This window comes from Agelaius tricolor, unplaced genomic scaffold (genome assembly GCF_023055355.1).
Source record: "Agelaius tricolor isolate 1412-34295 unplaced genomic scaffold, bAgeTri1.0.p SCAF_1, whole genome shotgun sequence".
In the NCBI taxonomy this organism is placed as follows: domain Eukaryota; kingdom Metazoa; phylum Chordata; class Aves; order Passeriformes; family Icteridae; genus Agelaius; species Agelaius tricolor.
In genome coordinates, this window is record NW_027269261.1 from 5527600 (window position 1) to 5553838 (window position 26239).

The following is a 26239-nucleotide window of genomic DNA, read 5'->3' on the forward strand; positions in this document are numbered from 1 at the left end:
ACCAGGAGAGTGAGCTGGATTGTTTTTCCATTTAATCTTCTGTGCAATTGCTAATTAAGTCCCTATTGCTGGAGCTTTATTAATGCTAAAGATGTCAAAAGCAGAAAGAGCCTGCTAAAGATGTGAAAGGCAGTTTGATTTTTTTCCAGCTGATGGCTGAATGTGAAGAACTGACCATTAGAAGAAAGCTGTTGTTTCAAAATCTGGAATTACTGAGAAGCACTTGAATGTTAGAGCATCGTCTTCACACTGGCTTTTTGATTTATAACCCAAAGCCATTCCTTCAGCCTAATTAACAGGCTGTTCTTAAGACATTCATAATCCAATTAACATCCAGAGCAGTAATAAGGCATTTGAGCAAATGGAGGGAATTTGTCTTTCAGTGACTTGCAACAGTGCATTTGCAGCAAAGGCTGTGAAGTGCTTGCTGTGCTCCTCTCCGTGGTTCTGTGCATTGTTGGGCAGTGGGAAGAGAGCTGCCAGCCCCTCCAGGAGATATTGCACCAGCTCTGACTGCTTCCCTCAAGGAAGGAGCCATGCTGTGCTCTAGGGGAGCATCTGTGGGTCACAGGGTGGTGCTGGCCACAGCAGGAAACGGCACAGTAGAATTTGGGGAAGGTGGTGCCTGGGGACAAGGTAAGCTGAGCCCCAGGGAGGTGAGGCAGAGCCTCTGGCAGGTGGCTGCAAGGCTGGGTTGGGCACCCTCTCTCTGTGCTACTGAGCAGCTCGTGGGGTGGGTGTGAGGAGCTGATTAAACATCTGAGCTTTCTTTCCCCCTCTCCCTGCTTTTTGCAGCTCTCCATGAGTTCCCCAATGACATCTTCACGAACGAGGACAGGAGACATGGAGCTGTTGTCCTGCACGTCCTCTGTGTAAGTGTTGTGACTTTGCCTTTCTTCTCCTGCTGGCGTGGACAGGGCCCGGTGTGCTCAGGAGCTCTGATTGAAGTTATTTTCTCTTTGGTGCATTTTCATCTCCTGTATGGACTGTGAAGTCAGGGATGTGATGTTTTATTTCTTCTTGGGATCTTCTGATATAAAGGAGTCAATAATGGAAGGATGGTTTAAACTGGCTTCCCGCTTTCAATTTTTCTGTAGACACCATCAGAATGTCAGGCCACAGTAAAAAGAAAGTTGTCTCTGAAAATGGGACAGTTTGGCATCTTTAAGATGAAAACTAAATGTCAGAGAGCTAAAAGATACAGGAGTTCTGCAAGAAGTAACTCTGGAACACGCTGAAGTTTATGGCATAGAATAATTGACATAGAAATATCCATGGCATTACATGGATTGGAAAGTTTGCTTTATCAGCTCTTTGAGTTACATCAGAGGCATTCTTAAGCAGCCAAGAAAATACCTGCTCCTAATGAATGTTTAGAAGCTTTTAACAATTTTTAGTCAGCTTAAATGAGCAGTCACCATTAGCTGTGAGAAGTGATTCATGATTTCTTTTTGAGCATAAATTAGATTGTATTGTGTATTTTAATATGAGCCCTCTGTGTAAGGATTTTATTTTGGCTAAATAGCTGCAGAAATTTGTTGAGTAACGTTGCTATTGACCGTGCCTGGCAAGTTCAAGAATCTCAAGTTTCCATGGGAACACTGAGCTTTGAAATGTTTTGGAAACTGAGCACTGGACCCGAGCTGGATTTTATATCACCAACAAGAATACTCCTAAAAATTCATATATTAATTCAGTTGTGAATGTGCCTTTAACATGTACCAAAATGGAGTCTGGAGGACTGAACTGTCTAGTTCAGAATAAAGAGAAAAATCCGTTTTTAATGAGAAGTAGAAAAGCATCCACTGTCCCAGCAGAAATGTACTCAGTTTCTTCCCTGCTAGCAAGCAGCAAGGCAGCTCCCTCAATCCATTGTTCCATGGGTGCTCCATTGTTCTCTGCAGCAGTTTGGTGGACTTAGGAAAATTTACTGACCACTCTTTGCCTTGTGGTCCTTGGGGTGCAGGACCTGGCTGGATTCATCCTCTCTAATACTGGGATAGCTGGAGACAGCCTCTTGTCAAAGAAAAAATTGATGCTCAGAGAAAACAGAACACTGTTAGCATTTAGCAACCTGCCTCTAGTCTGGGTTGGAAGGGGGGTGCTCTTTGTATGGGGGTAATGAACCTCCAGTTCTGTTTTTTACCTCCCAGAAATAATTACCAAACGTGTGATGAAATCAGAGCAGAAGCAGAAATGCACTTTTTTTGGGGAAGGAGGGTACAGACACAGAGTTTTTTTGCCTCCACTGAGGTTTCTTCATGGGTTTGAGGAAACTGGACTGTAAAAGGAGCTCTGTAATGGTAGGGAGAACAATGCAGTGGTGATTAGAGGTCATGTTAGTGACCTCCCCTTAAACAATTTCTATTCATTTCACTAAAAATGTTGTTCTCTGCCCCTCTGCCTGTACTTTCATGTTTAATTCTGAAAGACGTCAAGGCAAAGCTGGTTTGCCAGAAGCCAGAGGAATGGGGCAAAAGCTATCACTGGGACCCTGGGGAAGAGCAGGAGGCTTCCCAGGGCATCTTCTCCCTGTTGTTTAATAAAAAGGGAAAAGAGACCCCAGCAAATCTTCACAGTGGGGCTGTGTCAGTTGCTAAACATGATCTGATAACTTCACAAAGATGAAAGTTAATCCCTAAACACTTGAAAAATCTAGGAGAAACTGGGTAGGTCAGCAATAATTTTAGGTCTGAACTGAAAATACTTTGGTTTGAAGGAGAAGTGGGCCACTGAAGGCATATTATTACAGGTTGGAGTCATGCTGTTTAATTTCTCCTGGATACTTTTTCAGAGCTCAGCAGCTGACTGCTTCACTGCCATTCATGATTTCCATGGCCCTTCTGAGAAAAAGCTGAGCTGCTGAGCAACTCCCCACTAAGTCACTGGTTTGGGATGTTCAGTTTGGAGGGGCCAGGGTCTGGATTGTAAGTCTGGTGCTGTTCCTGCAGCATGGGAGCTCCCTAGCACCCAAGAGCTTCTTTTTGCAATCTTAATATTGTTGTTTGTAGAATCATAGGGTGGGTTGGATTGGAAGGAGCCTTACACATTATCCAGTTCCAGCTCCCCTGCTATGGGCTGGGACACCTCCCACTATCCCAGGTTACTTCAAGTTTTGTCCATCCTGGCCTTGGACACTTCCAGGGACCCAGGGGCAGCCACAGCTTCCCTGGGCAACCTGAGCCAGGGCCTCAGCACCCTCACAGGGAAGAATTCCTTCCCAATACCCAATCTACCCTGCCCTCTGTCAGCATGAAGCCATTCCCCCTTGTCCTGTTACTCCAAGCCCTTGTCAAAGTCCCTCTTCAGCTCTCCTGCAGTCCCTTTGGGCACTGGAAGGCTGTGTAGGTGCTCTCTTAGCCTTTTCCTGGTTTTATTTTGCTCCAGCTGACATCCCCATGTGGATCTTCAGCCCTGCCATGCTCAGGGGCGCTGGCAGCAGTTACCCCCTTGAGACAGGGTGATAGTGGAGCCCTGGAAAATGTTAAAGATAGACTTTGAAAATGTTAGGCTTTGTGTTTTCTCAGATCACTGCACCTGTGTAAGCAGGATGATAAATGATATAATTGTTAGATGTGGTGATTGTTTAGTAACTAAATATAATTATTGTAGAATCATAAGAATCATGAGAAACTATGTTAGAAATTTAAGGGGGAACCATGAGAAGCCATGCTTGACTGAAATCTATGTATACAATAGAACAATATAAGTTTAATAATTAACATGAAAGTTATATAAGGATAGAATATAAAAACATGATCATCTCGAATGTGTGGTCGGAGTCAGATTTGAGTTGAATACTCCTGACACCCAGAGCTCTTAATAAAAGCACCTGCATATAATCACTTATGTGATTATGTGTTTCTGAATGCTAACAAGGGGGGAAATGGCTTTGCTGAGAAATTCCCAAGGTTTTGGCTGGCAGCTGAGAATGGGAAGTTTGGTCTCTGCATTACCCTGGTGTTTTTGACTGCGCAGTGTTGGTTCCTCTCTTCCCAGCCTCCTCCAGCAGGTGTGGAGTGCAGAGCCAGGAGATGTTGGCTTGCCAGTGTGAGGAGCCTGTGCATGGTCAGAGCTGGACTGAGCAGGCTGGAGGAGCAGTGTGTGTGCTCAGCCATCCCTCCTGCTCCTGCCTCGCCACTGCTTCCTGTAGCCATGGGAACAGGGCTCTGACAGGCCCCTGCCCTGCCTCCTGCCAGGAGCTGGGAAATGTAGGTCGCCCTGGACGGGTCCTGTCTCTGTCTATTTCTGCATCGGGTCAGTGGCCAGACACATCTCATTCCTGCAGCACAGGGCTGTCTCCTTAGGGGGTTGATTTCTCCAGTGCCCTGGCCATCTGTGGGAGCACGGCTGGGCACATCATGGTACACAAACTGCTGGACAGAGTCAGCCCAGGCTCTGTGGCTCTCCCTGCCTTGGTTGGGGGTTTTTAATTTCCCTCCAGCAATGGAGTTTTAGGTGGGTTTGTCTCAGAATCTCTGCTGGTCAGAGTGACCCGTGGATGTGTTAGAAAGTCTCTTTTCTCAGCCCAGCACTCGAAGGAGTCAGAACTCTTCTATTCTTGTTCTCAACGTTGTTTATTCTTTCTTATCTATACAATTCTTTCTCCTGGCCTGCCAAGGTCCACTCAGCAGGACAGACAGAGGCACTCTGGCCACTCCTGGGGTGGTGTTATCTTTTTATACTAAAAACTGTGTGTACATTATTTGCCATAACTTTCCAATCACCTACGTTAGATAGTAAGCTTCTATTCTAAACCGATCTAAAAATGCCAACATCACCCAGGAGATGGAGGCTGGGAAGAAGAAAGAAGAAGGACAGGGCATGCCCAAATTCCTCCATTTTTGGGACCCCAAGCCCCCATTCTAAAAACCCCCCAAAAAATCTATTTTTCTCCTGGTGACAAAACTAACTATTATTTTACTTAAACTCTTTTGACTTGTAATTCTTCATATAAAGGTTGGTAATTGTTTTTTCCAAGGGCTAAATCAAAGGCACAGGGGGTCTTGGGCTCTGTGCCAAGGTCTCTGAGCCCCATGGGCAGGGTCTGGAGCCCTCCAGGGCAGCCAGAGGAATTTCCTGGATTCCGACAGGTTTGTGATGCAGTCAGAGTTGAGAAAAGCCCTGTGCTTGGTTAAGGTGGTTTCAGGGGTGGCCCCTTGCTAGTCCTGTCCCCCAGGGCAGGGTCTGTGGGGCAGCAGCAGGCACCCCACCCCTGCTTTGCTGCCAGCAGCAACCTCAGGCTTTCACAGCCCCCTGGGAAGAGGGCAGGTCTGTGGGGATTGCTGCTCCTATGATGGCATTATGCTCTCTTGTGAAAAGCTTCCTTCACTCAGTGAAGCGAGGCTGGGTGTGAAGACTGTCATGGGAAGCTCAAAGGACTGCTGGACAAACATGAAAAATGACCATTTCTGTGCTGTGCAGTGGAACAGGTATTTTGAGTAAGAAAGCTAATCACCTTTGATGCAGAGATTGCATCTCTGTTTGTTAGAATCACCATTTTAAAATCAGTCCTAATGTGGTAGTTAATCTGGCATTTATAATCCTTTTATGCAGGGCCATTGCATTTTCCTAATTTTTTAATGTCCTTTGAGGGAGGAGGAGTGAGTGTGTTTTTTAAAGTGTGTTGCCTGGCTAAAGACTCCCATATCATCACTTGGAACTGAAAACAACTGAGCCTTATTTTGTGTGTTGAGTCCTCCACGTTGTACTCTGCTCCCATTGCACAGGCCATATTCCATGTCCCCCATCCAATTCCTTAATTCCCAGAGGCACTTTCAGGTGGAACAGCCTTCAGTCTGTGCTGCCCTGCTCTTTTCCAGAGCTGCTGCTCCCATGGTGCTTGTGAAGGCAGGGGGCCATGTGCTGAAGGAGAAATCCATGTGACTCCTTGGTGGAATCTCAGGATGCCTTAGGTGGAAGATGGTGCCACCTCATCACACTGAGTGTCTCAGCTGTGCTGCTGGCCCTCTCCTCACGGGACATGCCATGCAGACTGGCCTCCCTGATGCTCCTGCCTTTCCTCCCTCTTGCATAAAAAAGCCCCCTCCTGCTTGTGTTCCTGCTGGCCCAAACTCTAAACATTGCTTTGTTTTGTTTGTTTAAAAAGCAAACAAACAAGCCCCACCAAAAAGCCCGAAGAACTTCCAAGGAAGTAACAGTGCCTGTCCTCATGTGTTCACTGACTGTGGGCAGCTTCCAGTGATGGAGGCTGTGAACAAGGCTGGGGTTTGGCCAGATACTCCTTCAATTCTGACACTTTGCACTTCATTGCACCCAAGCCACTTGAATGAACTTAGGGAAGACTCAGAGCCAAAGCCAGATTTGTGGCAGCAGTGAGGTCATTGAAGGGAATGCTGGAGTGCACAGGTCCCGTGGGCTCAGCCTGGTCAGTGCTGTCAGGCAGTGCTAGTGCCCATCCCGAGGAGTGCAGTGGGTTTGCTTTTGTGCTTCCAGCTCCTGCAGCAGGGGGCCAGTCCCCACTCCTGGGGGGATGAGCAAGAGCCTGGGGGGGCTCCTTCACATTTATTTTTCTGTTCCTTACTCATTTCAGTGCCCTTTTTGCCTTTTGTCTTGTACCTGACACTACTAACGAGAAAGCATGGGCAGACAAAGGAAAATTCCCTTGTCACCCTTGAAGGTGGTTGTTGTGCCCTCTCACAACCAGGACACCATGAGATTCCACTTGAATGCTGGGACATGGAGGTGCTTTGTCAGTCTTGAGTGCACTGGAAGCGACACAATCCCTCCCCTGGCATCATTTGAATGTGCATCTAAAATTCCAGAGTAGGAATTGTCCAAACTGAAGAACTGGTGGGTGCCTTGCCCTTGGTGCCTCCGGTGAGCCCTGTGGAACGTGGCATCATCTGTGGACACCTACAGTGCAGGGCAGTGCACGTGTGGGGGCATCTGGGGTGAGCTGCTAGGGCTCTGGGGCATGGCATGCTGCCTCCCCTTGGCCCTTTTTCCCTTGCTGGCTCTGGGAGGTGCAGGAGGCCCAGCAGCCACGTGGAGCCCTGTGCTCCGTGGGCGTGGATCGTGTCAAACGGAGAGGACATGCTCACTTTACAGGAACGATGCTGCTGGACAGATTAGCATTCTTGAGAGGCATTGCTGTGTGTTGGGACAGGGCAGTGAGGGCATGACTCACTGCAGATTAATATGATGAGCAGATCAAAAATCTAAGCTGAAGTTAGGCACCCGCTCTCCGTTGGATTTCAATGGAATTTGGCCACATCACTCTCTGGAGCCCTTTCTGATCCTTGTTCCTATCTTCCTTTATCTCTGTTGATACAGTTGGTATTGTGTCAGCAGCTGGTGCTCCCTTTGCAAGATCAGGTTCTTTGCTGCACCCAACAGAGTTGGAGACCTGGAATTTTGCTTACTCTTGTGGCCCTTGGGGCTGTTTTGCAGTGTGAGATTTTCAAAAAGCTTAAGTTACACTTACTCATGTTTATGATGAGGGACAAAGAAGCACAGAAACTATCCAAGTGACATTCTAGCACCTGTTGTGTCAAGATTGTCAAAATAATTTGTTATGATGAAATTCCCATTTCTAATCCTGATAAAAATACACTTGAATTATTTTTGAGCTTGAAAAGTTTTCATGGGCTGAGATGTACAGTAATTACTGGCTTTTTTGCAGCAAAGTTGTAATTCTGGCAAATTAGAATCTGTGGTTTTGGTGGGGCTGGGGGATTTAAACCTGTTCCTGGAAAATCAAAACAATAACAAAAAACCTGGAGGCCACTTTTATTGCTGCTTTCTCTCCAGAAAAAAAATACTCTGGTCTCCTTGCATTACCTGAACTTCTGCAGGACTTCAACAACAAGCAAAGCCAGAGGATCTGTTGGTGATGTGCTTGGAACTGTGGTTCCCTAGGATTAATACACTGTTTTTCTACAAATATTGTCCACTTCTCTCAGCTGTAGTCAGTCACTGGAGCTGCACTGCTTGTAGAAGTAACTCTGTGCTGGTCCTTGGCAGGTGTCACCAAAAAGGTGGAGCTGTCTTTGAACCTTGCGGCAAGTCTTGGATGTGTCCATGCCAGAAAACCAGCGTGGGCTGGGAGGCAGACTCAGCCTGGCTGGGGGGGTGTGCTCTGCTGGTGCCTGGCAGGCTTTTCCCTGGTTTTCCCCTATGCCAATGGGAATTTTCCCATCCAGTGGCAGTCTTTGTGTTGAGGTGGGGAGTGAGCTCCTCCTTCCCTGTGGGCAGGATGGGCCAGGTTGCCCTCCAGGGCTTTGCTGTGTGGATGTGAGCCACACTGTGCTGTTTGCCTCTTGGGGCAGAGATCAGGCCCCAGCACATTCTGTTTAATAGTACAGAAACCCAGATTAAATGCTTCTTGCATGAAATTGAAGAACTGATTGGCCCAGTGTCTTTTTGAGTCCTGTGTTCCCCCTTGGTTTTATTTGTTCCTATCTGAAATTTACCACTGGGACCCAGGTGACATGGCAGGGCACTTCAGTCCAGAAAAACAAGCTCCTTTTCCCTTTTTCAGAACACTGGACTTCAGAAATTACTCCTCCAGGGTTTAGTTTTTCACAGAACACAGTGATAAAAAAGCCTTGCACTGCCCAATGGGGGGAAAAAGGAAGGCAAAAATACTTCAGTGTGGCTTAGCAATGTGCAGAGAATTAAAAAAAAAAAAAAAAGAAAAGAAAAAGAAAGAAAAAGCAGCCTTTATGGTGAAGATAAAATGTTGGCAGTTTTTGATAGTTTATAAGAACTTTTGGATAAATACTCCACGATCTTTCAATTAAATCCCAGACAGCTCTATGAATTCTTCTTGCAAGAGCATTTTATTTTCTTGAAAAGTCTGTACCAAATCAAACCTGGGATGGGTTGGGATGCTGCTGTTCAGTTCTGTGTGGCAGTCTCCAGACTCAGCCCTTTCTCTTCTCCCTTGCAGGCTGTGTACATGTTCTACGCCTTGGCAATCGTCTGCGATGACTTCTTCGTCCCTTCGCTGGAAAAGATCTGTGAAGTGAGTGTTAGATGTTCTGTTCCTTCCTCTTGTGCTGCTTTCACAGCACTTCTGGAGAGCCTTGGGCTGTGGTGATGGTGTATTTATTTGCTGTTGTCCTGCAGTGTTGCCTGTGCTGCCTGTCTTGTTGCTCAACATGACGTGTGTGCGTTGACTCAGCTCTGTGTTCTTCCTCGCAGGACAGGCTCTCCAGGTGCTCCAGGCATTCACACTGGGGTGGTTGCTGCTGCCTTTTGTTTGTGTGTCTTTGCAGATGTCTCTGCAGAAGCACCAGGCCCTAGCCTTAACTGACAGAAATTAAAACTCTGGTGATTTACCCCAGTAGAAACCGTGGATCTTGTACCCTGTCCTCACAGTCATGACTGTCAGACCTTGTGTTGTGTGGGTGTAAGTTGTAAAGCAGCAGGGACAGCTAGGTCAGCTGTAAAGAAGCTTGTGAATGCTTCCAGCAATTACAGAGGACTCTATTTCTCTTTGGTAAGGTCAGGATGCCTAAATTTTAGAAGACAAGGAGTACATTTTTGCCTAAATCAGCTCGGACAGCCACGGAGCAAACACAGACCATGTGCCCAAAATTACTGCGAGCCGTATCTGCTGTCAGTTCTAGGGCAGTGAAATCTCTGTGAGGGGAGAATATGGCTGGTCTTGGCACTGAGAGGTCTGTGCCATTTGTAGAAGACACCTGTCCATGTGCCTGGGAGCAAGTGTCACCCATCAGGGCGTGGGCTGTGCTTGCCCTGGGAGAGGTGTAGGAGCTGACAGGGCAAGTCATTTGTGCTGACAGCACTGATGGAGGCTGTCTCCAAACTAACCTGATACTTGAAGTTCAGCACTCTGCTGTGTGGGCCTTTTTTTGCATCATCAAAGAAGAAAGCCCCCAGGAAATTCCACTTTTTGGTGCTTAAGTATAGAGGTAACTGAAAGGTAACAACATAAGGCAGGAGCTTCTGTCCTGCAGAGTTGCTGCACCCTCTGGGGCTGAATCTGGGGAACCCCATTGCAAGGTTCAGGAGAGGGAACACTGGGGTGGGTGTGGGGATAGGAGATGCTGGGGGATGTAGACACACTGAGTTCTTTGACCTCCTCTGTCCCAGGCAAGTGAACCTGACTGGGAATTGTGGCTCTAGAAGCTGGCTCAGGTGTCTGTGGATGAACAAAACCTGGGCTGAGGGAGCAGTGTCTAGGACAGGCTTGTATGTTGGGGTGCTGTCAATATGCCCAAGGGCAAACCACCCCCCCAGGAAGCCAGCACAGCTGGTTGGCTTGGCTGGTGGCCTTGCTTTCAAGAGGCACCACCATGAGTTCCAGCAGCTGTTGTAGGATGGATGTCTCCATAGTTTCATAGAGCATCCTGCAGAAGAACCTGGCCTCTGAGGATCTGCTTCTTTCGTGATAGTTTTAATCCTGTTTAAAATAGTTTTCCATAAATCTGTATTTTATCACGTTCAACAAGCTTTATAGCAACTCCAGCAATGCTGTGGTCTTCTGCTTCAAAGGCACTCCTGGTGAGGGCACATCCTGTCCTTTTCCTTGTCCCCATAACTTATGTACAAAGGATTGTTACCTCTGTATGGGCAGTGGATAGAGTTACCCTCCCTCAGGGGCGAGGAATACCCATTGTAGAATCTTCAGAAAAGGCTGCTGTGAGGATTTCTGCTCTCTTGTCTCTGTGCAAAGGTACTTGGCCAAGGAGCAAACAGCAGAGGAGCCCTGCAGAGCTGCAGGGAAATGGGGACAGAGGGAGGTTTCCGGTGTCCTGCCAGGCTGGGGGGCTGCCTCAAAAGCCAGCTCTGCCAGGGACACTTCCCACCACCCTGAGCTGCCTTCCCCATGCTCCTGGCTACCTTTCCTGTGCTCCCACAGTGGCAGCTGCTGCCTTGGTGTAGTAACAGCTCGGGGTGGTGGCCGTATGGCAGGAGCTGGTGCTCCTCTTCAGTGCCTTGTGGCATCTGCTGAGCAGATGCAGATGGGTGCTGGGTCCCTGGGAGCTGGTGCAGATGGAACAGTGGGAGTGCAAACACAGAGGGTGTAATTAACCAAGGAAATCTGGAAGCAGCATATGCTGATGAAGTTTTTGTATAACAGTGGGTCCTTTCCCTTCCAGAAGCTCCCAGTTTTATTAGACAGTCCCTGGGTACTGCTGAGGGACAGGTACAGGAGGTCAGTGATGTAGTCCAGGAGAAAGGGGGTAAGGAGAGGGTAAAGCAAGGCATAACTTGTGCCAGGGAAGGTGGGTGGAGGTGCATAAAGCCTGAGCCCTAGCCCTGCCCTTTACAGGTGAAAGTGGGAAAGATGAGGTGTGTGTTGCTGGGGTTGTGGAGCACACAGACCCATGAGTGGTGAAGCCACCTTCTCTGTTGGCTGGCGTGGTGACCTTTCCCTCCTCTCTAAAAGTGTCCCTGGCATAACCTGCCCTCTCTGCCAGGTGATGCTCCCTTCAGTAGCCAGTGTCTGTGGTGGCTTTTCCCCTATACTTAACCTTTGTTTACAGGTTTACCTTTACAGGTGCCCGCTGTCAGCAGGCAGGTTAACGCTGGGAGTGGGATTCCTTCAGCTGCTCAGTGTGCTAATCAGTGACTCTGTGTTTCTCTGCAGCGCTTGCATCTCAGTGAAGATGTGGCTGGGGCAACTTTCATGGCAGCAGGAAGCTCTGCTCCTGAGCTGTTCACATCTGTCATAGGTAAGGAGCCTGCTGCTGCTTCCCTAAACCTGCACCATTCCCTGGCTGTTTTCAGAGCTGAAATGGGATTGCTGTGTGCATGCAACGTTTGTTATAAGCCTTCCTGGGCACACATGGCACTGACTGTGGGGAGTCCTTGCCACAGTCAAGGTGAAGTGACTCTGGGGGTACTGTTACCTTGGCCCTGCCAGGATCAGTGGGCACTTTACCATAGTTGCCCATTAACCAGGTTTCACCTACAGCATTATCCTCTCCTGTCCACTTTCCTGCCCCATCTGCCACGCTGTGGGAAAGGATTTCCCCCAGATTTCCCTCTCTGGTACCCTGGCACACTGTTATGTCCTCAGTGGCAGGTTCTCTGCTATCACCTGCCCTCTGGTTAGTCTTCCAACACTGCTTTTCCCTGGAAAAGCCAGAGTGGGGTGGAGGAGAGGATTTGAAATGCTTTCTTACAGCAACAGGTTGGTCAGAGCATCACATTTCCAAAGCAGCTCTCTGCTTATGGGAAGTGTGATGAAGGGATTCAGCCATCCTGAAGTGTGCAAAACCTGGGAAAACTCTCAGTGCTCCCACAGCAGTGGGGAAGGGGGACTGCAGGCAGTGTTACAGAGTGATGTTCTACCTAACCACATCAAGAGGGTGAAGTGTTCCTGCTGTGAAGCTGTGTGCTCTGCAGAGGTCTGATTGCACAAACAAAGCCTTATAATTTGGGAGCTTAAGTTGGACCAAGTTGGGATTGTCCTTTGGTTAAGGGTAGTGCAGCATCAGGGTGAAAATAAAACCAGATTCCTTCAGGTGACTTAGAGAAGCCCTGATGATCACCAGGATAATTTTCCTGCTGTGGTATAACCTGCCAGGTGCCCTGTGTCACTTAGCAGGTGAGGGCTTCTGTGTTTCTGAGAAAAGGATGAAGTTGGAAAAAATATGTGAACTGGTGTTGGAACCTTAAAAGCAAGAGGTGAATTTAAACAGACTGACAGCTAGCAGGAGATGGAGTGTTATTTTTAGGCTGGCTTCCTAAGGAAAGGATTTTGTGCAGCACAGTGATGCATGTGTCTGTCAGTTCATCTCCCTCACCATTAACCTCATTGGCCAATTTTAACCAAATTTGACAGAAGAGCTCTGAAAAAAGCTTGTGGCATAGCCCCATAACTCATCCTGAGAGGCTTGTGAGTAGCTGTGGCCAGACAGCTCTGAATCATCTCCAGCTTCTACTGAAGCTTCATCCCACTGAATGATGTTGGGATCATTTGGGATGGGGATATGGGAAGGAGCAGAGTACTGCTCAGGGAATATCTTATGGGAGACAGTTTCCTGTGGATTTGTGTCCCACCAGCTGCTGCCATGAGCTTCAGTGTTTTGTGATGTGTATTGCCATAATGTTGGGTCACAATACCAGGAAGTTAATAACTTGGATGTGCTTGGTTTCCATCACACAATCCATCCAGGTCCCCTCAGAAAGCAACTCTCTGCAGTTTGCCGAGTACCTGCCTTTAGATTCATTAATAGGGTGTGGGGTCTGCAATTCTATGTGAGGAAAGTCAGCATTTCCCATTTACACAGCTTCTCTTGAACTTTTTCTTCAGGTGTTTTTATCACAAAAGGAGACGTAGGCGTTGGAACCATCGTGGGCTCGGCTGTATTCAACATCCTCTGTATTATTGGTGTGTGTGGGCTTTTTGCAGGACAGGTAAGAGCATTTAATGATTCCCTACAGTTCTTGCTTCACCCTGTGCCTTGGCTGTACTGCAAAATCAGATGCCAGGTTCACCACCTTGCCACAAATTTTTCTGGTTTTGCTGTTTATAACAGGGCCCTGTGCCGTTCCTCCTGCATTTCTGAAATGAAAAGCAGCAGCAGCAAAGGTCAGCTCAGGCATTTTGAGCTGCCCAAGGTGTGTGGGTGGGCAGAGGAATAAATGTTGGTTGTTTGCTCCTCGTGTAGTTTGTGACTGCTCTCCAGCGTGTCAAACCACTCCTGACAACACAAGCTGTTCATCTGAAATTAAAGCAATTAAGCTGTGAGATCTGAGCTGCTGTCTGAATTGCAGACATGATTGACTGTATAATTAAATACCTGAATCTGCATTTACCTTTGCACTTGCCAACATGCCAAGTGTTTTTACAATCTCATAAATGTTCTCTGGCGTGTTACTGTGCAGATTTATTTGTAAAGAGGAGAAGCAGAGTCATGTTACCAGCACAGGGCAATGGAAGAAGAGGTGAGAAGACCTTGGTCAGTCTGGGAAAGCATGCAGAGAGATGGGGTTTTCCTTATGATCCAGCTCTGTTTTCCTTATGATTCAGTTCTGTTTTCATTAGCTGTGAACTTCTACAGGCTGAAGGTGAACATTTTCAGTGTGAGGAGGCCTCAGGATAAGGCCACAGCAGTGCTTTTTAACCACCCACGTGCCCTGATTTGCATGCAACATGCAGCTGGCAGCTACAGATGCTCAGCGTGTCAGTGGTTCTGCCGTAACTCTTACTGTGAAAACCCAGTTAATTGAGGTACATTTTTAATGACCAAAGCCATCCCAGGGCATGAGGCTCTGCTCCCCAGAGGTATTCTCCTGTCATCAATAGGACTTCCTTCTCAGGCTGCTTTTCTTCATGCAAATGAAGGTGATTAACTGTCTAGCAGTTAATGATGGCAGAGGAGCCAATTCTGATTTTTACTCTCCACAGTATTGATTGCATGCCTCAAACCTGCTAAAAAATGGCTACAAACCACAGCTTTGGAAAAGGTCTGCTAGAGTTTGGGGCTTGACAGAGAATGTCGGAATGTCAGAGGCCTTTTACAGATGGGAGATTGTTGTTTCAGAAGGATAAATCACAGCCAAAATGCCCTTGTAAAACATCTTCAGCCTTTCAGCCATAGTAGCTTTCAGGAGTTCAAGTCATCCTAGGCATAGTCTGTGAGTTTCTTTCAAGCCAAGCGTTGAGATTTTGACTGCTTTGCCCCATCTTTGTTTTCCTTGGGACTCTGCTGATGATTTTTGGGTTGTTTTGTCACGTCACATAACCTCTCTTTGCTGCAGTCTAACCCTCAGAGGGTGGGTGAGCACTGGAATGATTGACGTCACCGTGTGGAACCGTGATTTTAGTGAGCAAATAAGAAATTTCAGCGTCAATAATTGCAATGTTTTATATAAAACTCTGGATCAATTTATGCTTTTCATTGTTTCCCAGCCTTTCACCAAAAAGTCATTCCCTCTTAGTGGTGTGATTCATCATTTGCTTTGTGTTAGTATGAGTAGGAATTCGATTTTATTGTCAACAATGTCTCTACAGAGGCACTAACATAGATGGTAAATTTGGTTGTTGGTGAGATTTCTGTTCTGCTGGGGACCTGGATCTCAGTGGTGAGTTGCCAGGTGAGCCTGGGGGCTGGTTGTTGGTCAAAGCTGCTTGCTGTGCTCCAGGATTTTTTCTTTGAGCTCAGACCTGTGGATTGAGCAGCTGGAGCCCTCAGATTTTGAGAAGCATTGCCCATGGACTGGGAATCCCAGAAGTCAGACCTGCAGGGGCCTTCTGCTGCATTTCTGTTTTTTATTTTATTTTTGACTGGTAAACAGTTGAATTGTAAAATACTGTCCAGCCCTCTCCAGGATATGTTTTATTTTTTAATTAGGTTGTAGTTTGTATGTGCTGTGTTGAATGTGTTGTTCTTTGGCCTAAGAAAAGACTGGTTTTGAGTTTGTGCACCATGTTTAGAGAAAGAACCAAATGCACAGCCCCAAAAAGCTGGTATGCATTTGCTTGAGCACCAGCCCTAATTGTTTATTCTTCCAAGCCTTTACTGGCTGTATGCACACACTTTTCAGGATAAATCAGAATAAGCATCCCACTGCTGGAACAGGAGAAGGGAAGCGTGCCCACGCCTCTGTGTGACGCTGCACACCTAAAAAAGGCATTGAAAGACCATTGTGAGGGTTGAAAGTCAAACGCTGCAAAGTTAGAAAATAGCAGTGTGAGGGTTCCCTGTGCACCCTTAATTTGCCCCCCCAGTGTGTGTGCATTATTATCCAGGCTTTAATTACAGAGTCTCTTGCCGGGTTCTCCACGGGCTCCCTGCCTCCCTCTGCACACAGAATGGACTTTGCTCACTTAATGAGCAGATATTCAGGATTTTGTTTTCTCTTATTGTTCACTCTGTGCCCTTCTGCCTTATTTACCAGGCTCTATTCAAGCCCCGTTCCAGAGGCAGAATTATTAATTTCCTCTTGAACTTCTGCCGATCTCGGCACTATTGTATCTGAGCAGTTGATGAGCAGTTAATTAATCTTCCCCAAACCTCTGCGAGATGAAGGGATGCTTTAAAGATGGGGAAACAAAGCACAGAGAGATTAAATAAAAAAGAATAACTTGTCTTTTTAGGGGCCAATTAGAGCTGGCACAGGCCTACTCTTTCCCCTGGTACATAGGATTCTGTGGCATGCTCGTGGGTCCTGGCTCCAGGAGCTGCTCCTGCTGCTCCACAGGGCTTTCCTTGCTGGAAAGCCTTGGTTTGAGTGGCCATGTCAGTCTCCACACAGCCCAGCTCTCCTTGGGAGCATTCAACTCCTTGAGCCATATGAGCGCCTCTTCTTCTCCTCATTCCCACCTCCTTCCACAGGGCACCACATGGAATGCCTCTGTCCTGAGCCCTGCCGTCATCCCCAGGGCGGTTCTTGTCTGGAACTAAGCAAGTGATTTAACATCTCCTAACATTTAGTGGTTGCTCTTGCCAGTGTGGTGGTGATGGCGTTCCTTCTTGTCACTCCCCCTGCCGCTCTTGAGGCCTGAGAGAAAAACTTTCACCACATTCCTCCCTTGGGTCATGCATCCACCCATAGCTGCTTTCCGAGCATCCAGCTTTCTTCCAGTGGTTTTGATCCCTTCTCCTCTCCCCAGTCCTCTGCTCTATGTCTCCTTCTCCTGGCTAATGTTAGCCATGCCAGGCAGACACCTCTAGAGATGCAGGAGTCTGCTCTGCAGCCAGGGAAATAGTATTTTCCACTGTTTCATTTCATTTCCTCCAGAGATTTTAGATTGGCGGAATTTATAAAGTGACAGTGGATGCAGGCTGCCCTGGTGTTTGATGGCCAGACAAGAGCCATCCCATGAAGGCTGGATTTTCTAAATTAGCATCCACATTCTGAAAATCAGAGCTTTCAAATATAGCTTAATCTGGGCCTCCGCAGAAGCAGAAGAACTTCATGTCTGGTGTGTGTTGAGGTGTTTGATCAAGGCATGTTTAGAGAGAGAGCTCAAGTTTTCCCTGTGGATAGTGAATGCTGCCCATGTGCCTGTGGCAGTGAGCCTTAGAAGCTCCTCCTGCTTTCTTCTTGCAGCCTGTTGAAATATTCTGCATAGCACTCACACCCAGAGGAGGATTTCTCTTATTTCATCCAGGCAGTAGATGAAAATAAGTATGGAAATAAGTTAGGAGCTCTTCTCATTCCCCACTTGCCTGTGCAGCGCAGGTTGGATGTGTCTGCAGCTGTTTCCTCCTATGTCCCTACACCTTGGACACCAGCACGTCTCCTTGCAGGTGGGCAACTGCTAAGGCACATAACCCAGCTGTTGTTTTTCAGCTGCTGTGTCTGCTTTGCTTCCTTCTGGCAAAAGGGGGAACGAGGAGGTCAGGGAGCATTGAGGGAGAATGAAATGGCAGCAGATGCAGCCCTTCAGTCAGTAGTCCAGCAGCGGGGACACAGGCTGGATAGCAGCGAGGAGGCTGCTGTCTGCCTTGTGATGGATTGCATCGGGCTTTTTCCATGCTTGCAAGCCAGCTGTGGATGGGGAGCTTGACCTTAACCTGGGGTCCCCTCCAGGCCTTGGTTGAGCTGTCCTGTCTTCTCTCACGCTCATGTTTGTGCTTCTCAGGCCCTCCCCTCCTTCCCCTGCCCTCTCGCTGTCCTTGGCGGCAAGGACGCGGCATTCTCGGAAGCTGTCCTTGCTTCATTCAGCTCTCATTCAGGCCAGCACAAGCAGAGCTTGTTCACTTTTGGACATTCCCCCATCCAGATTCATCTTGTTTGCACAGCTCTGCTGCTCTCTCCTCGCCATCCTGTCCTCCCAGCACTGACCCACAGTGTTTTGCAGTGCTGCAGAGGAGGCTGAGAAGTGCTTATGTGAGAGCAGCATAACCATGAGTTGCAAGTCACTCCATGTAATTTTGCATGGAATGTGCGTGGCTTGATTTGTTAATCAGTGTTTAACTGCTCTGTTTTTTGGTTGAGTCCAAGTTTCTCTATTTTACCTTTCCCCAGAAATAGACAGGCTTCTCTGGGTGGGGCAGGGGACCAGGAATGCTGGCTTGTGCCACAGATCCTCTTCCAGTTATTGGTTCTGTCAAGGGGCATCATTCCTCAACGTACTGGAGCAGAAGAGGATGGCAGTGACTGTCTGACCTGCCTCCTTCTTTTCCAGTGGGATTCTTTTACCTCAGGAATTAAACTAAATTCAGCAGGCTCTCCTTTGTCCAGGTCACAGAACCCCTGTGCCAGCTGAGGTGCCTCTAGGAATTACCAGCTGCCATGGGTTATGTCAGTGGAAAATACGCCTATGTTGGGCATGTTGACCAGGACACTAAACAGAGTTTAATAACCTGGTAGAATGTTTTTTAATGAAGCAACTGGGACTTCTGTAAGCTGTTTTACCCCACTTCTGCCATTCAGCCAGCTTGCATGCTTCTTAATCTTTTAAGCTTTAATTTCACTCACAACTCAGACTGCAGCCATTACTGACTTTGGGCTTTGATTGCATTCATGAGCTTTTTTATTTTCCTCTCCTTGACTGTGGAGAAGTTTTATAAGGTGAGAGTTGGAATCCTGTTGCTTTTTCTTCACTGATCTCTGAACATAGGTGGAAAACACGTAAAACTCTGGGGAAGTAGTTTAAGGAGAACTTAGTGCCAGCTGTTGGGACTGTTCAGTGCTCTCAGAGCCCAGGGCACGTTGGGGTTTGGTGCTGGCAGCGTTTTATAGTGACCGTGAGCCTGGTCTTTCACTGACACAGGGCTGTGTTGCAGACATGGGACACGCTAATAGGTCAGACTGAAGTAGTGCAGAGGCCAAGGCTGTGGTCCTTGGGTACCTAAAGCTGCTGGCATGGCACACACAGTGGTGTGTGAAAGCCCAGGTACAGGGGAAGCAGGGGGGATGATGGCAGGATGCTGTGCAACATCAGGCAGTCTGTAAGGTGCTGAGAGTGCAGCAGGACAGAGAGGTGTGGATGGAGTTTCAGGATAGAGAGGTACCATTAATTAGAGATGCTGCCCAGGGCAATCAGAAGAGTTGCAAATGGATTCCTATCAGCATCACACCAAGGCTACTTCCTATTTGTCACAAAAACCATCAATATTTTTGGTTTTCTCTGTCAAAATTGACACACAGATCAATACCATGGATGTACCATTTGTATGATATTTTCTCTAATCATTTATAGTGTAAAAGCAAGGGAGATAATAGAAAATCTGTTTTTTACTTCTGACAAGGACCGGCCAGTCCAGAGACTGGGAGATGTTTACTCTGTGCATGCTTTCCTGTCTGCAGCTATCCTTGAATTCTGCTGTGGATCCTGTGGTCCAGCAGAGGCCTTGGGGTCCTGCTGCCTCAGCACTGTGGGAATCTGAGCTAAAGAGACATGCTGGTCCAAATAACTCATGGATGATTATAACCACCAGTTGAGCAGGGAAATATTTCTGGCTTTGTCCTGAGGTTTGGAGAGTGTCCACTGTTTCCATTCTGAGAATGTCACATAGACAGATTGCTGCAGCAGTGATGAAAATATCAAGAGAGGCCTAAAAAAGCAAATATTCTTGGGGAAGTAATGAGAATAGATGGAGTTGGTGCACAGTGTACAGACTGGGAGCCAGAGTGACAACTGAGCTTTGCAGAGAATGGCAAACCAGAGGTGAAATTAGGGGCTGGTAATTGGAAGGAGGCTTTTCTCACAGCAGGTCCCTTAGATCATGGCTGCTTTAACTGCCTGAGAGAGATGGATTAGGCCTGGATTTTTCTTTGGCCTGACCTGTGCTCATATTTGGTGTTCTGCTGAAGCTGGGAGCTGTGGTTAGTATTGGTCAAAGCCTCAAGCAAGCCCTAATGCTGCATCATGAGACCCTGGGGTCTTTGGCCAAAATTATGGTCTGGAGACTGAGCTGGATACTTGTACTGTCCTGGGATATTCGGACATGACCATGGGGTATAGAGGGAGTGTCACTTAGTCCAGGACATCCTGCTGTGCAGTCTGTCCCAGCACAGGGCCCTCTGGCTGATGCTGGCTGCCTGCTGGAAAGCCTTTCTGGCTTTCCTGGGGCTGTGCACAGGAAAGCAATGGCTTTCCATGCAGGAGTCTGTCTAAAAGGTCTGCTGTGGCAGAGTGGTTCAGTGTGCCAGGAGGGGATGTGGGATCAGGACTCCTGCTGTGTTGGGAGATGGCACCTCTAGGATCCTGTTGGACCTGCTTGGCTGATTTATGGATGTGCCAAAAGTGCCATCAGGAACCCACCACCCTCCAAACCATACCAAGTCCTGCTTGTGTCTCCCAGGAAAGGTGCAGAGGCTCCACAATGGCTTCTTGCTGACAGCCACAGGTGGATCTACAGCCTAATTTAATGTAAAGATAAGTAAAGCACTATCACACTCTCCCATTAATCTGTGATGCTTCACTGATACCTTGACCAGTGAGAATGAGCAGGCAGGCAGCCAGGTCCTTGGAATTACCAGAGCTGAGCAAAATAATCAGCTGCAAATTTTAAAGGCAGAGCTTATGCCCTGATACCTGACGTAGAGCCCTTTTTATTTTTGTACAATTCTGAATGCATAAGACATAGATTAACTGCAAACTCTGGCCAGCCTGATTCCCTGAAAATCTGTCCCAGACCTCCACCTGAGCCCACTGCTTCCTGTAACAGTGGCCAGCAGTTGGTCATTTCTCTTGCTTTGGCTTGAGATCCTGCTGTTTTACCATGGAACTGATTTGAAATCGCATTGAGGGTTTGCAGAACAGCAGTGTCAGGAGCACAGCCCTTTCTGGAGGGGACTCCAACAGGCTTCAGAAGGCTCCTCCTCAGCTCTGTGGGCAGCTCCTGCAAGCCAGGAGCAGCGTGTGAGGAGGTTCCATGGCATAGCTGGCTGCAGCTCGCCCAGGGGGCTGGCACAGCGCTTGTGGGCCAGAGGCTTGTGAGGGATCACAGCGAGCCGCAGCTCTTCAGGCAGCGCTCTAAAGCCAGATCCCTGCATCTGCTAGGCTGGTGTAAGAGCTTCCCTAATCACTTCTGTGCAGTCCACATCAAAGAGGGGCAGCACGAGGACTGACCCAGATTTTCTGCTCCTGGATGCCTTTTGATGGTGGTGGATTCACTGCTGGCACATCTCTGTTGACCTCCATAGGCTCACGGCTAATCGCTTGCAGGGATTGTCTTTAATCTTTTGACACCCTAGTCCAAGCCTCTCACCCTTCCTGCCTCTCCACATCAGCAAATTAGGTTATTAGCTCTTAATACCTCAAAATCTAGACCTTCTGTGCCAGAGGGTAACAGAGAAACAAGATTAGGGAGATTGCTTCCAAAGCCTGGCATTTCCCAGCAGTGTTAGTAGCTGATCAGCGCTTGAGAATGTCAAGCAAAGAACTGGCCGTGAGATGAGGAAAACCCTCAAAACAATTCAGAGAGAAGAAGATCCCTGAAGAACATGGATGGGATTGCATGCTTCCCCTGGAAGTTCAGCAGCCAGAATACTCAGGAGTGCACATGCCTCTGGACATCCTTGCCAGGGAGGGAGCAGCAGCCCTGCTCTGCCACATGTGCTTTGTCTTGGGCCTGTTGCTGCTGTGGGCAGAGCAGGCTGGAAAACAGCCAGCTGGTGATGGATGTCTCCTGGATGGAGATAAAGCTTCCATGCTCCTAAGAGCAGAGAATTTGGATGAGCAGAAGAGAGAAGGGTCAGTTTTACAGAGGATAAAAAATGAAGTCCTAGGATGAGGCGTGGGGCATGTTGCCACTGAGGTCCTGGTTGCCCTGAGCCAACTTCAGTGCTACAGGAAGCAGACACCAGTGTCTGATTTTAGGGGAGATTTTCCCACTGGTGGCTGATCTCTACACATGTGCTATGTGGAGGAGGAGTGTGTGCTGCACAGGGCTACAGCTTCAGGGGTTACAAACCTCAGAAATCAAGCTAGAATTGAGAAAATCTTGATTTTTCTGCTCTCCAGCCAATCAAAAAGGGAAGTAAGCATTCTGAGTAGTGAATTTTACATGTAGGATTTTGCAGGGTGAAAGTTTACCTGTGAGAGACCAGGTAGCTATTATGGGTAAGTTTACCCTTAGGAGTGATGCTGTAGCATGCAGGGGAGCAGGCTCAGTGCGTCTTGTGTGGAGCCATCAGGGGATGCTCTTGTTCAAGCCTTGACTTCAGAGCTTTTCTTTCCAGCTCAGGTGAACTGGGTTCAGTCCCCACAAAGTGGTCAAGGAACAGCTGAGAGGCATTTGTGTGGTGTTTGGATTTCAGGTACTCACTTCAAAAGGAGGAAACGTCACTGCACTGACAATCAGTGGCTCTACAGATGCCTCCTTATGCTCAGCTCCCACAGGACCAGCTCGCTGCTGGGTTACAATATGACATTATTGCTGATTTAAAACTCAAATTTGATCATGTTTTTACCCAAGCTGATTGCTTCCCTCATTTCTTTTCTGCCTTGCTGATCTGTAATTTCAGTGGTTTACAGCATGTTAAGGTTTATGTGGAGTCCTTGGTGGCTGCAAGGCACAATTTATGCCCCCAGGAGCTCGGTAGTTCTGCCCCAGGATGTGGTTCTGACCAGGCTGAGTGCTGCCATTGCTCTCTCAGTGCTCATGAGCTCCTTTCACCCTCAGTGCATGGTTGCCCTTAACTGTGTGGCTTCCCTGTATCACATGAATCAAATGACAAACTTCAGCTAGGTGACTTGGGCCCTAAACATGTCTGAGATTTAGCTGCCCAACAGTTATTGCATCAGGGAGACCCACTCTGATGTCTGTGAAATGTGAGCAGCCTGTACAGGTGCCAGGCATGAGCATGTTCCCCTACAATCCAATCTGGAATCAGCACAAGGGTCCTTGGGATTCCCACAGGATCTTGGTCTATCAGTTCTGTAGGCCCCTGCTGGAAAGCTGCATTTAAGCATCTGGATCTTACTGTGCTCATTCAGGTGCCTGAGGAAAATTCCTTGGGAAAATATTATCCTTCAAGATCATTGCGGAATACCAAAGAACAGGAGGAAAGACTACCTTGACTCCTCATAGCCAGGCACCTTGCTTTCAGAGGTGTGCTGTGCTGCCTGGTGACACCCCTTAGGCCAGGGACAGAGCTTAGGAGACAGAGCCTTTTCCTGTGGGGGCTGTCCTTTGCTTCAGAAAAGCGATTTCTGTGTGCAGAACTGAAGTTACAGCTGTAAAATCCCCACCAGCATGCATCCCTGCTGAGGCAAGTGCAGAGGACCTTCAGCAGCATCCTGAAAACTGCATGGAATAATGTCCTATCATTTCTATAAACTTCCTTGCAAAATTTGCTCAATCAGAATGAAGGGGCACGCTGATGTAAAATGTGAGATTTAACTGAGGATCTCTGAATAGAATTATGAACCCAGCTCCAGGTTTTTACATTTGGAAATTTCCATCAGAAAGCATCTCCATTTATCTATGTCTCTTTGCCTTGGAATGTATTGTCAGCTGGTAGAAATCTGGTTTGACCCAACGGCTTTAAAAGCCTGCTTTTTTGCTTCATGTAGGAGTTTCTAACATGTAAATGGTTGCATAAAGAGACTTTACACTGGGCATAAATCACATCAATTTTTTACAAAACCTTGCTACTAAGAGACTGTAGAGATTTTTCAGGTATAATGGTCAGTATCTTTTTACAGCATTTGTTTCATTAGCAGTTTTGGAAAATTCCAATATTGGAGAAATTTGGGAAACTATTTTTGCTGACAATGAAATAGAACTGAAAATGATGTTACTGTTCATGTGACTGGATTCATGGACAAGCATGACTGGAGGGTACAGTCAGAAAATTAATGTTTATGTTCAGATCCAAATCAGTGAAAATGAACTATCTCCCATCTTCCACCTTCAGCTTTACACCTTTGAAGGATGTAATCCAGAGTGTTTGAAATGCACTCCAGAACTGGGAAATACAGATTTGAGGAGAAGCTTCTACTGAGGGGACTTCCTAGAGCTGCAAAAAATAGAATCATATTGAAGATGTTACCTCCACATGTCCTTTTGAATACTATTAATGAAATTAAAGATTCACTTGTTCACTGGTATTTTCTTCTGAGTTGCAGGCTCGTGGAGCCTGCAGTGAGAATTCTTCCTCATTTCTGTGGCTTTGGAAAGTGTCAAGTGACGTGAACTGCACAGTGATCCCTTTTTATTCTCCACTGCATCCAAAAATTCCTGAGTTTTGTTCATAACATTTTGCTGGAGTGTTGACTTGAGTGTTTGTCCCAAAACCTGTGTAGGTGCACACAGAGCTGTAGTGATGCTCATCAGTGTGGTCGTGCTGAGCTTTACAAGCAGCAGCCCTCACAGATTTTGTGGGGACACAAAGCCCGACATGGGGGACAGCTGAGTCCACAGATACTTCCAGTGTGGCAGTTCCTGTCTCCCTTGCAGCTGTCCCCCCACCAGCCACAGAAAGTGCTCCCAGTCTTAGGCCTCTTTCTTGAGTTCCCAGCATGTGTGGGGACATCTCCCCACACAGGTGGCACTGGGCACACCCTGCTGGTGTGACAGTGGGGACAGCTCCCCCAGAGTGACAGGTGGCACTGGGGACACCCTGCTGGTGTGACAGTTGTGCTGCAGAGCCTGGCTGACACCCTGTCTTTGCCTCTTTCCCCAGGTTGTTGCGCTGTCATCATGGAGTCTCTTGAGAGATTCGATCTACTACACGCTGTCTGTTGTTGCACTCATCGTGGTAAGTTGGTGAAGGTTTTGGGAGCCCATGTCTGCTGTTTGTGAAGGTTTCCCATCTGTGGGAGCCCATGTCTGCTACCACCTCTAAAGGGAACCTGCCATGCAGAACAGTCGTGTAGCTGAGATCCCAGCTCGGGCACTCACGGGGATTTCTGCTTGTGGAAAACTGCTCGTGGTCTCCCTGGTTCTGCTGGGATGCCTGGCCTGAGGGCAGGAGGTGGAGGAGTGTCTGGAGAGCCCAGAGGGAAAGCTGAGGCAGGGCATGGTGGCCCAGGGCAGACATGGGGAGCAGAGCTAAACCCACGTTCTGAGCCCCTGGGCAGCCCTGCAGTGGGTGGGTCAGTGCTCTCCTGGCCCTCGTGACTTCATGAAATGCATGTCACTCACCTGTAAGGAGGCAGAACTTATGCCCAGAGGAGAGAGATCCTGAGCAGCTACTGCAAAACCTTCAGGTTAGTTTTTCCACACATAACAGGGGAAGGTTCAGTGCATGCTTACAGCAAGTCCTCTAACAACAACTACACTTTCAGCAGTTCTTAGTGCCTATCCCAATTTTCATCAAGCTCAGAAAATGCTCCGAATCTCTCAGAATTGGGCTATTCCTTGAAAAAATTTTGGCACAAGAGTTAAATAAAGACACTGCTATTATTTTAGTATTACCTTTGCAACCAATACCAAACAGTGCCAGGAAATGTAAAAATTGAATTTTCAGGTAGCAGTTGCACATCTTTTTTTCTCCCCACCCTAGCCTAGTACCCTAGATTCCCTAAGACAGGAAGAGTGAATCTGGGAGGTTAACTTCCATATGTCAGCAAGAAGGGGACTTCAGAGTCAGAAGAGGGTTCCTTGCAGTCTGGGTTACTTTGGTTAGTGTGTTTCAACAGTGGGTTTTGGTTTGTTTCCTGCCGAACAAGCCTGTGTTTCCAGATATACTCTGTAGCTGCAAAGGCCTCTATCTGCCTTGTCCCAAACAGGGGATCTTTCTCAACCTGTTTGTACTTTTATTCCCCATACTGCAAGGCCAGCCATTTTGTACCTGGTGAAAAATAACTTTTCAACATAATTACTAGCAGTGAGCTGCAAAACAAAAAGCTTTTTTTTTTGTTTTGTTCTGACATCTTGACAGTAACCTCTTAGAAGACACTTCAGTGCTTTGTAGGCAGGGATAATTTTTCCACATGAGGGCATTGAGACTTCTCTGCAGCTGGAATAGAGTCATCAATCTTGAAGAATTATATAGTTTGTAGAAGTTTGTTCTCATGGTGTTTTAAACAACAGCCTGTGGTGCTGTGTTAAAAGTTGGACCCCGCTGGTATCTTTAGTAATCATAAATACACCTGAGGGGAAATATATTCCTTCCAATGCTGAGATACAGCAACTTTAAAAAGCTTGATACTGTGCTGGGTAAATCAATATGACTTTGTCTCTATTTGCACTAGAAGAGGAAGTATTTCTTACAATGCTCTTGTAAGAAATAGAGCGGTATAGACCCACCTGTTTGCTGCTCCAGGCCATTCGATGAGAGAGAGAGTGAACTCTGAACCACAGAGTTTAGAAGTGGATATAAACCACATTTACCGTACTTAATTCATCTTGATTCAGCCCTATGATTTTTTAAACTTTATTATAAT

At 47.4% G+C, this 26239-nt stretch overlaps 1 protein-coding gene across 2 annotated transcripts in view; it reads left to right on the top strand.

The window, feature by feature from the left end:
• SLC24A3 (solute carrier family 24 member 3) overlaps positions 1-26239 on the top strand; it is a 111463-nt gene that overhangs the window by 53471 nt on the left and 31753 nt on the right. For both annotated transcript variants that reach the window (XM_071418322.1, XM_071418377.1), the window contains exons 3-7: positions 796-872; positions 8915-8989; positions 11585-11669; positions 13256-13359; positions 24535-24609. In XM_071418322.1, the coding sequence (XP_071274423.1) occupies positions 796-872; positions 8915-8989; positions 11585-11669; positions 13256-13359; positions 24535-24609 (416 nt within the window). The remainder of the gene's footprint in view (positions 1-795; positions 873-8914; positions 8990-11584; positions 11670-13255; positions 13360-24534; positions 24610-26239) is intronic.